Here is a 12,176-nt window from a genome sequence, read left to right as displayed (position 1 = left end):
AAGATTCAGGGCCAGATTATGAGTGAAGCTCTAACAGTAACATGCGAGTGATAAGGGCTTTATACGGATGTTTGTGCTCATCAGATTTACCGTTGGTATAACAAGTTGAAAGTTAATACGATCGCTTGAGAAAAATTGCAATTTACTCTAGAATGATAACCACATCCTCAGAGCTCTGGTTTTAAACAATTTTCCATTTTACTATTAAAAACCTAGGAGGTTCATATGCTAATTTCTAAGCACTTGAAGGCCGCCATTTTGACAGTTTTTCACCACTAGAGGGTGTTAGTTCACGTGTGTCATATGGATAACACTGTGCTCACGCATGTTTAGTTAGGTGAGCCAGCTCTGATTGGCTAAAATGGATGTCTGTCAAAAGAACTGAGATAAGGGGGCAGTTTGCAGAGACATAGATACAAGGTAATCACAGAGGTAAAAACAGTATTTATATAACTGTGTTGGTTGTGCGAAAAAGGGATTATCTATCTTCTTAAACAATAAAAATTCTGGTGTAGAGTGTCCCTTTAAGTGTTTTGTGAAACAAAAAAGTACATTACAAAGTACAGTTACACTCATAATAACACTATCTAATAAAAATTATTACATAAAAGTTAAAAGGGCTCAAAGATATGAGGAGGTCTAAAAAAAAGCAGGCAAAGGGCTTTAACATAGACATACATACATATACTGTACATTTCTTAAGATTAATATATATGTATGTATATATGTGTGTGTGTGTGTGTATATATACCTGTATGTATATATATATATATATATATATATATATATATAAATATTTGTGTCTGTGTGTTTGTACATATGTATTTATATGTGTATATATGTATTTACAGACGTATGTACACATATAAACACATAAATACATATGTGTATATATATATATATATAAATATTCTAATTGGAAGATGCAGCACTCTCACAGACTTTCAATAGTATTAATACCAGGGTGCATCAGAAATAATACAGATGAATGAAGAAAATGCACTCTCTGGGTTTATAAATTCAATAAACTTTACTCCGTGACGCAGTAAAGTTTATTGAATTATAAACCCAGAGAGTGCATTATCTATCTATCTATCTATCTATATATATATATATATATATCTATCTATATATATATATATATATATATATATATATATAAAAGTGAATTAGATCTATTTGTATTAAGTAGATGAAAACATGTAAAAACATACTTATGCAATATTCATATTTAATAAAGTGTTTAACTATGTATTTACTGTAAATATTTCACATTCCAATCTTCTGCGCATAATATATGTTCTAAGTATTTTTAAATAGATATTCCTATATATATCTGTATATATCTATATATAGGCATAAATATATATTTGTGCAAACAACATCAGATATATGTAGAAATATTTATTTATGAATAAATAGAACATATTCTGCTATGTGAAGAACATTGGAATGTCAAATATTCATATTTTCATGTCGGGTTAGTGCACATGAGAATATGCGTTCAGGTTTGCACGCAAGTTGGGTGTTTTCCCCCCACTTTTTTTGCTCCATTGACTTCTATGGGGGGAATACGTGAACGTGCACGTGATATTCTAACTTTGGCTTTTTGTGCTTTTCGAGTTAGCAAGCGAGTGAAAACAGTTTACTTTCAACTCATAATACGAGCGTAACCCGACAAGCGCAAAAAGCTTACTTATAGCGCAGTTAACGCTCAAGTAGGAGTATTAAATAGTGCTCCACTAGTAATCTGGCCCTAAATATATTCAGCTTAAATAGCTAAAATATTATTTATTAATTTTACAATTAATATAATATATGTATTATTTCTTTACTTTGAAAGAATACTGGAAAATCATTTCCAGACTCAGAAAGAGAGCTATGAAAAGGAAATTGAAGTGCTAAACTTTAAGGTGGAGCACCTTAATGATGATGTTAAACATCTGCAAAAGTCTTACAAAGAAGAGAAAGACACAAATGAGACCTTCAGGCAAGAAGTCATGAGGTTGACCGCTGAGAACAAGGTATTGGAGCAAAATATAATGAACTTATTTAGAACTTCTGTTTTTGAATTGCATTTAGTAATTTTGCTGATGATTTTGTATTATAGTGTACAAAGGGTCACATATGTAATGATCATGCTAATAAAGCAATAATGTTCAGCAACAACATCTTCCTTTGTAGTCATGCACGTTGAAAAAAAGGGTTTATGCCATGTCTCACAACTGTTATGTATTTCTTATTCATGGTTGCATGTTACCAATGCAAAGCAATAATGTTCAGCGCACTGTTTTAAAAAAGGTTTTATTAAGGGGGGATTGGGTGGGTTTTAGATTAGGGTTGGGTGTGTGGGTGGTGGGTTTTAATGTTGGGGGGGTATTGTACTTTTTTTTTACAGATGAAAGAGCAGATTACTTTGGGGCAATGCCCCGCAAAAGGCCCTTTTAAGGGATATATGTAATTTAGTATAGGGTAGGGCTTTTTATTATTTTGGGGAGCTTTTTTATTTTATTAGGGGGATTCGATTAGGTGTAATTAGTTTAGAAAACTTGTAATTATTTTTTTTTTTTAAAGCTTTATTAAGCATAAATCAGTACAAAGAAGATGCAAATAAAACAATCAGCATAAAAAACAGACTTTGAACAATTTTTCAAGTATAAAATACAAGGGTATTCATAATACAAACTGGCACAGAATTTTGACATAGGAATAATTGCCAACTAATAGGTTACTCTCATTCTTACATCTGAATTGAGGAGAAATATCTCAAGAGATAGGGTGATGTCCTTTAGTATGTGTTCAAAAATAAAGTTTAGTTTATCGAATTAATTAATTGTAGGGCATCAAAAGAGTTTTTGGCCGTGTCTGTTCCCATTGTCTCATCTGTCGTTAAGTCCTAATGTGGAGACAGATAGTCCCTAACAAGGTTACTAAGTAGGGACATCAGGTTCGAATTAACAGCAAAAATTGAAAGAGAAAAAAGGCAGCGGTAGGATATGAAAAAAAAAGAAGGAGAAGAAAAAGAGAGAAGAAAAAAAAAAAAAAAGGAAAGGGGGGGAGGGGGGGAAGGAAAAAGGGAAAGGGAAATAGAGAAAATTCTAAGAGGGATAATGGATCCACCATGGGACCAAAAAGACAATAATAAGCATTTGGGCGTCTAAGGAGGTTTAAGAACCCACCTACTCCAGATCGTCCAGTACTTGTCAATACGGTCAGTCGTGTTATAAAAACCTCTCTCCATTGACGCTAAATAATCTATGAGTTGAGTGATCTGAGCTAAAGTTGGAGCTTCAAGTTTTTTCCATGACCTGGCTATACACATCTTGGTTGCAATAAAAATTGCAACTCCAAGGATTTTTTGGGGTTTTTGTAGTTCCCTAAGACCGATATGCAGAAGGGCTAATGCTGGGGATTTGGGTAGTGTGATACCCAAGTCAGAGAGCAATAGAAAAGTCTCTCTCCACAAGGGGGCAATTTTTGGGCAGGACCACCAGATATGTAAATCTGTGCCCTGTTGGCCACATTCCCTCCAGCATTGCGGGGAGGCTGTAGGATATATCTTTGACAACTTATGGGGGGTTAGATACCACTTTAAGAGAACCTTGAAGTAAATTTCAAGGAAAGTTATGCAATGTATAGCTGATTTAGTAATCATTGTCGCATGTTCCACTTCCATCGGGGTAATTTGGACGTCTATTTCACGTCCCCACGCCTTAATCTGCCAGGGTATGATTTCGCTGTAGTCGCTGAGGAGTAGCAGATGATGATTTGTAAGTGATTTTATAGGCTTAGTCCCTGCTTGCCATCGTTTCTCCCAAGTAGTACTTTCTCTCAGCTGTGTCTTGGGGAAACCCCAAGCCTGGCAATATTCTAACAATCTATAACTTTCAAACATTAACCATCTCGGAGCCTCTTTCACCTGCGCGACTATTTGTTTAGTTGTTGATAGCCTCTTCTGGGTATAGAGGTCCCCAACACAGATAAAATTCCATGATAGCCAATCCTGTCTATGTATATCTGGGAGACCCATCATCAGTCCCTGGAGACTATGAATAGGAGAAGGATGGGGTGCCAGTCCTTTGTGATGTCTAAGTCTATGCCATGTCCGGCAATTGTCTAAGATTATTTTATTCGTGAGCGCTGCATCCAGGAGCCTATGCTTAGGACTCCATATTAGATCTTTTAGTAGGAATTTTCTAGGGATAACCTCAGTCTCAAGCAAAAACCATGCCGGTTTCTCTTTCTCATTGCTCCAGGCCGCAATGTGAGTTAACCTGGCTGCGTCGTGGTATAGATATATATTGGGAAAAGCTATGCCTCCTTTGTTTATTGTTAGTTGGAGAATACGGCTCGCCACCCTCGGAATCTTTCCTCTTCAGACATAGTTAATGAATATAGACTGAATCTGAGATAGATAGATTTTTGGTATCGTATAAGGTATGCACCTAAATAGGTACAGAATTTTTGGAAGAATAGCCATTTTAAGAGTAGAGATACGTCCCATCCAGGAAATTTCTCTATAATCCCACCTCTGTAGAAGACTTTTAATTTCTACAATCAATGGCTCAAAATTGTATTTAATAACCTTATTTATATCAGGGCCTAAAAATATACCCAGGTGTTTAATAAGATCTGTGTGCCAGGTGAAAGAGAAGCGGGTCTTAAGTGTGGCGAGGAGCCCGGAATCAAGATTAATTGCTAGAGCTTCCGTTTTGAGAATGTTTACTTTATAGAGACTGAGAACCCCATAGGATTCTAAGGTCCTGAAAACGTCTGGAATTGAAGAGCTCGGGTTAGTTAACAAGATGGTCAGGTCGTCGGCAAAGAGGGCGATTTTCTCTGTTCGCTCACCTATCTTGACTCCCTCTATGCCTTGAGAATGCCTGATCTCTTGGGCTAGAGGTTCCATAACCATAGCAAAGATCAGAGGCGAAAGAGGGCAGCCTTGCCTAGTCCCATTGGTAATGGGGAAGGCTCTAGATCTAAAACCTACGCCTCTGACCGTTGCAAATGGTGCAGTATATAGCGCCTGAACCATGCCAATGAATTGGGGAAGAAAGCCAAAAGATTTAAGTACCTGCCAGATATAATCCCTTCGGACCCTGTCAAATGCCTTTTCCGCGTCTAAAGACAGGGCCACGATGGGAACCTCCCGGCGGGCTGACTCAGAGAACACCTGTAAAAGTTTACGAGTATTGTCAGGACCTTGCCTGCCAGATGTAAAGCCAACTTGGTCTATTTGTATGATATCCGGGAGTAGATGAACAATCCTATTGGCTAAAAGCTTAGAATACATCTTGACGTCTAAATTTATCAGAGAGATAGGTCTATAATTGGCACAGCAGAGGGGATCCTTTCCTGGTTTGGGAATTGCGATAATAGATGCTTCCAAGAACTCTCTTGAAAAACTTCCTGCCTCGGCCACCTCATTAAAGAAGGGGCAGAGGAGGGATGATAGATGTTGTTTAAACATTTTATAGAAAGAGCCCGTAAAACCGTCGGGTCCTGGAGACTTATTCGGTTTAAGTTGGGTAATGACGTTACAGATTTCTTTAGTAGAGAACGGATGTAGGAGTGAGTTCCTTGCCTCTTCTGTGAGTGTAGGAAGCTTAAGGGGGTCTAGAAACTCCTGTATCCTATCGATAGAGGGGGTATCAAGGTTTTCTGCTTCCGTAAGATTATAGAGTTAATAGTAATAATCAGCGAAAGCATTTCCGATATCCTCGGGAGCTAAAATTCTAGAGCCATTAATCTCTAGAGCTTGAACCCTAGAGTGGGCAGTTCTTGCATTAAGTTTTCGAGCTAAAAGCTCGTTTGCCTTATTGCCTTTATGGTACATTACTTGCTTAAATTTTGCCAGATTGGCTTTGATTCTATCATGCTCTAGTTGGAGGATTTGTCTTCTGAGGGCACTAATTTCATCAGAAATTAAGCTAGTAGGATTATCCTTGTTGATTTTCTCCATATCCCTCAGTTTCATGGCCAGCTGGCCCAAAAGACCTCCTCTGTTCTTCCGGACTCTAGCTGATTCAGAGATGCAGACCCCCCTTATATATGCCTTGAATGCCCCCCACAAGATTTGGAAGGAAGTTTGACCTGGTATATTGAACTGTATATAGTCATTAATCGCTTTTGTAAGTGAGTCCTTAAATCCTGGTTCTTCCCAAAGAAAATTTGGGAACCTCCAAGAATGTCCCCCCTTGCGAGCCCCTGATGGAAAAATGTCAAAAGAAACCGCATCGTGGTCTGACCATGTACAGATATGTATTCGTGAGTTTGTGACCTCATTGAGGAGCCAAGAATCAACTAGAAAATAATCCAGTCTAGAATAGGATTTGTGCGGATTGGAGAAAAAAGTGAAATCTTTGTCCTCAGGATGACATGTTCGCCAGACATCGTATAATTCATGTCTAGCGGATAAGGATCTAAATTTAATTGCTGTAGAACTGGTATAAGGGTCAATGGTTTTACCCATTACAAGTTTTTTATCTAATTTAGGGTCCCAGATGACATTAAAATCTCCTCCAATTACGATATGACCTTGTCTCACCGATTTTGCTAGATTAAGGACTTTTGATAGAAAATGTAATTGTTGTTGATTTGGGGCATATAAGTTAACTAAGGTAAAAAGGGTACCATTGAGTTTACACACACAGATAATGAATCTGCCGCCAGGGTCTCTATCTAAGTATATTTGTTCAAACTGGAGGTTTTATGTAGGAGTATTGCAACTCCTCTTGTCTTGTCGGTATAAGAGGCCGTAATCAGGCTTGGGTATAGAGTCGATCTATATGTTTGGGGTCTATCTATTATCCAATGAGTTTCCTGGATAAATAGGACATGTCCCTTTAATCTTTTGCCGTATGTTGTTAACATACTGCGTTTATCAGGCGAGTTTAGGCCCTTAGCATTTAGAGTGAGGAATCGTATGGAGGTCTCCATTATGGAAAATGGGGCAAGGGTAGAGGGGAGAGAAATAGAGAAAAAAAAAAAAATACAAGTAAAAGGCTAAAGTAGAAAAAACATATGGAAGGAAAGTTAAAAATGTAAAGAGATATAATATATGGATTTTGAGAGTTCAGATGTACCAGAGAGTAACAGTATTCTTAAGAAACGTAGGGATTCTAATTGATCCACAAGTTTACGTCCGTAAACTTAGGTATTATTGAGGGGGAGGGGGTTGGTGAGGCCAGATGGTATAAAAGATAAAGGCCTCGGATTGAGATAGCAGATACTGTGCAAACGGTGAGTTGAAAACAAATATGAATTTATGTGTATTTGTAACCAGTGTATTAGGTGTAGCTAAAGGAGGAGAGCCGATGCCCTCCCTTAAATGGTAAATAAGTGAGATCCAGTGGGGGAGAGAGGGGAGGGGAAGGGGGGAGGGGATTCGGGGGCAAAGGTTATTTTAGATCTAGCGAGGTGTCTTGGGAAACCAAGGGAAATATCCTAAGTGTGGTCATATGCTTACTTATAAAACCTATGTGTCTATACTAAATCTATGTGGAAAGTCAGTGTCCAATGTATAGCATTTTATATTAAAAACATAAGTGCTAAAACAGTGGTGTATTTAGTGACAATTTATTAACCTAAAATAGGACATGGCCTATGAAGAGAGTGTGATTTTACGGTTGTCACTGGGCTAAATGTCCCTAAAAAATCTAATAGTATCCTAGTACATATAAGAAAGGTGACTTTAAACCTTATTTTTAGAGGGTAAGATAAAAATGAGCAAAAGAAAATTTAGGCTACAAGATCTAAAAACATAATACTCAAATGTTTTGGACTCAGTGCCAGGGCTAATGCCTTCCAACAATTGAACACCAGGTTATATGCACCTTCTACTCCGGCAAAGTGACCTAAACATAGAATCCGAATCTATCTATCTATAATCTAACGAATGAGACATTTAAAACATTACATAGTCAAATAAACCTGAGGTCGACTTATAGGTGCTATAAAAACATTCACTGTGCACCTTAACCATAAATAAATAGAGCGAGTGGCTCAGAACTGGGCTTTGTGATATAAGTGAGAATATAAAGGCAAATCTATAAATTCCCTGTGAGGGGTGAATATCTATCTTAATATTAAGTTACAAAGACTTAAAACATTACATAATCAAACAAACCTGAGACCAACATATAAGTGCTATAAAGGCATTCAATTTGCACCCTAACCATAAATAAATAAAGCAAGTGGCTCAGAGCTGAGCTTTGTGATATAAGTAAAAATATAAAGACAAATCTATAAATTCCCGGTGAAGGGTGAATATCTATCTTAATATTTAAGTTACAAAGACTTCCCTTTGGCTATCTTGGACTAATCTAGTGTGATAAGTGTTGAAAAGAGAAGTAGATATCTAAATAGTGCATAATCTCGGTGGCATCTAGCTGTTGGATCCGCCCCGGAGCCAGACACAGCAACATCGCTTATAAGGCATAACAAGCCAAAAGGGCTATATATAAAGACATATGTTGCTGTATCTATATCCAAGAGCAAGGCCAAAACCTTAACTATCCAAAAATTTCTAGACAGAAAATGATAACTGTGTCAGTGAGACATATGGATTACACTTTGAGAAAATTTGAACAATTTGGTAAACTAAAAACTAACAATCAACAAACATGTCTCAAAAACTCGCACAATGGATCCCCAATCGGTTATTCTTAGTGCCAGGATTTTGGATCCTCTTTCGAGGGGATTATGGTCTCCTTAGTAAGGACCCAGATGACATATGCTATGGAAACTGGCAAAGAAAACCAATCCTAGGTACTTCCATTGTGAGTCAGCAATATTATATAAGAAAGACATATAGTAAACTTATTGCTAGGACAAATTTAAAAACAATACATTGTAACATTTTACAAAAAACTGTGCAAGAAAAATGAAAAAATTATAAACAGTGAACCAAAAAAATACACTCTTCCCCAGAATCTCCCACAACATAGGTGAGCACTTATGCAAAAATAGTCCTATATCAGATGTCACAGAATGTCCTATGTACACCGTCTCTTCTAGCAAGGGGACCAACACAAAGATTTTAAAGCTTTCTGTCTATAATCTGACAAGTGAAACATTTAAAATGTTACCTAAACAAATCTAAAACCATATTATATGTGCTCTATAGACATTTGGTATATATATTAACCATAAATAAATAAAGCAAGTAAGTAAAAAAAATCAAAGCCGGGACTTCGTAGCATAAGTGAAAGTATATAGGCTAAACTTTAAGTTCCCGGTAAGGAGCAAATATCTATATTAATACTTAGGTTGCAAAGGTTTCGCATTGGATATTCTAAAATAATCTAGTATGTAAGGAAAAGTGGGTATCTACATAATGCATGGTCTCAGCAGCATCTAGCTATTGGGTCCACCCCGGAGCTATAATCAATTCACATTTAGGTATAACAAGCCAGAAGGGCTAAATATTAGACCACATGTTACTATATCTGGATCCAAAAGCAGAGCCAAGACCACAACTATCAAAAAAAAAAAAAAAAAAAAAAAAAGAAGTAACTGTGACAGTGAGGCATATAAATCACATTTTAAAAGGAAAAAAAATTTAAACACCCTAGGTGATCAGCAAAAAACTAACAACAGACTGACATATCTCAGGATTCACACACAGTGGGTCTCCAATGGGTTGCTTTTCAGAGCCAGGACTTTACCTCCTTTCTCGAGGAAGTTGTAGCCACCTTGGTAAGAACCCAATTGGAGTTTACTGTAAGAACTAGCAAGAAAAGCAAATCCTAGATTCATCCACTATGAGTTGAAAGTATTATACAAAAAAAAACATATGATATACTTATTGCCTAAACAAATTTAAGAACAATACGTTATAACACAAAAAAAAAAAAAAAAATATACACAGCAAAGAGTTACATTCTTTCCCAAAGTCTCACATAGCATAAGTAGACAGTATACAGGAATGGTTTTGCGACTGGCATCACAGAATGACTTCCAGGGAGACAGTTACTAAAAAAAAAAATTGTCACTGAAAATAGTCCAGGAAGAAAAAAAGCATACTCGGCAAAGTACAACAGTTAAAATGGATACTTATCAGGTTATCCTGGAGAGGAATCCCTGAGAACTGAATTCCTTTTACTGGACTGGGGACGTTGAGGAAGGGGGTTCCATTGATCAGCTATAGGGTTTAGCTGTGAGGGCCTTAAAGGAGTGTGAGCAGCATGATTATCTGCTTGATCCCATTGTTTCAAAAGATCTTCGCCTATCGCTGGGGAGTCCACTGTAACCAGAGATCCCACTCGGTGAATGATGAGTTTAGTTGGATAGCCCCATCTATACTTTAGGCCTCTTGAACGGAGGGATTGGGTAAACTGGCGAAAGGTGCTCCTTTTCTGCAGGGTGAACTGTGATAAGTCTGGAAATACTTGTATCTGTCTCAGATGCTCAGGAAGTTGAGGTTTGGAAAAGGCTGCCCTCATGAGTTGCTCTTTATAAGTAAAGAAGTGAAACCTTGCAATTACATCTCTAGGCTTATCTTTGGGAGCATTTCTGCCCCTAGGAATCCTATGGACTCTGTCGATTAGCATATCATTTGGATCTGAGGGGGGTGCTAGTGAGACACAAAATTTCTTAACAAATGTCTCTAAGTCAGGCTGCAGAGTCTCCTCAGTAATGCCTCTAAATCTGACATTGTTGCGGCGCGACCTGTCCTCTAGGTCCGCCACCTTCTGTTCCATTTCTGAGACATAATCTGCAAGGTTTTGGGAGTGGGCAATTATATTCTGCTGTTCAATCGCCAAGTCCTCCTGCTTGCGCTCAAGCACTTCAGTCCTCTCTCTCATTTCTGCGAGATCTTTTTTGAGGTCTGCAACTGCGGATTTGATGGTAGATGTCAAGTTATCCTGCAGGTCATAAGTTCCATTTCTTCCTCCTGTTGTTGGGATATGGAGTACTATCAGAGCTCTCTTGGCATGAGTGAGGCGATACAGAGCCCCTAGTAGCAGTTGAGTCCTTAGGTTTGAAATGATCAGCAACAGAGTTTTTAGCCCTAGTTGATGTCTTATTTTTGTTTTTTTGGGCCTGAGACATTGCTGGCAGAGTTAGCTAATCTTTGTATTTACCCAGGGGAAAGAGTGGGGGGTAGGGGTAATTAGAGGTATAAGCTTGGTTACTGGATCTCAGCTTGTAGTTCAGTATAAGCAGCTAGCACAGGGAGGGCTTCTGGCCACTAACCCCCCTATCCCTGCATTTTATTGGTGGATAACATATAAAGTCTTAGTGGAGATAGCTGTAGTAGAAACTGCAGAGTTTAGAGAGATGAGTATACAGATATTGTAGTCAGCTCTTCAGGGCCTTTATACTAGGGCTGTAAGAGATTTAGCTAGGCCTAGATGCAGGGAGAGAAAAAAAAAATATGGAGACAGGCAGTAGTGTTGTTTCTCTTTCCACACAGTTATAGAGTTCAAGCCCACACTGAATTAAAGTAGCACACCACACTCTATGTCACTTAAGCTGTATAAGTGACCTCCAAATGTCCTATAGTGTGTTAATATACGGTAAGAGTGCTAAGGCTGTATTTCTCCTTACAAGGACCAGAGTGGACTAATAATAATATTTCCAGCCTGCCACATAAGTTTCCTCCAGGTCCTCTCACTTTAAGTTCAAATTTAGGAGCTAAGAATCGCCAGCTTTAAGTTTAAACGAGGTCTAAGAATATAATAACACCTCCAGTTCAGTAGACTTACTGTTTAGTTTTATTTTGAGGGCTAGAGTCGGCCAGTCGCAAGTTCCGGTGTAGGCAGCAGCCGCGGTGTTTCCTAGATGAGCCTCCGGTACTCCTTTCAGGTCCACCACGATCTCCCGAAATGATGTTAAATTTGGCCTGAAAAGACTTTCCAAATGTTCCCCTCAAATGGCCCAGGATGACTACAGGCAAATCCGCTTGGATTTAAACAGAAAATTAGTTTTTTAGCTTAGAAGCAGCAGAGCTCAGTCTCCACACGTCTGCACAGCTCAGCTATCGGCTCCGCCCTCCAGAAAACTTGTAATTATATTATTATTTTCTGTAATTTAATGTTTGTGTGTTTTTTTGTACTTTAGATAATTTTTTTAAATTGTATTTAATTGTATTTAGTTTAGTTAATTAATTTAATTATAATGTAGTGTTAGGTGTAATTGTAACTTAGGTTAGGATTTATTTTACAGTT

General features: G+C 37.8%; 1 protein-coding gene across 1 annotated transcript in view; it reads left to right on the top strand.

The window, feature by feature from the left end:
- The window catches only part of MYO5C (myosin VC), a 315,165-nt gene that overhangs the window by 230,444 nt on the left and 72,545 nt on the right, over positions 1 to 12,176 (top strand). Inside the window, exon 29 of the mRNA XM_053717482.1 lies at positions 1,844 to 2,024. Coding sequence (XP_053573457.1) covers positions 1,844 to 2,024 — 181 coding nt within the window. The remainder of the gene's footprint in view (positions 1 to 1,843; positions 2,025 to 12,176) is intronic.

The sequence above is a fragment of the Bombina bombina genome, chromosome 6 (genome assembly GCF_027579735.1).
Source record: "Bombina bombina isolate aBomBom1 chromosome 6, aBomBom1.pri, whole genome shotgun sequence".
Taxonomy (NCBI): domain Eukaryota; kingdom Metazoa; phylum Chordata; class Amphibia; order Anura; family Bombinatoridae; genus Bombina; species Bombina bombina.
This window is presented reverse-complemented; position numbering and strand designations above follow the sequence as displayed.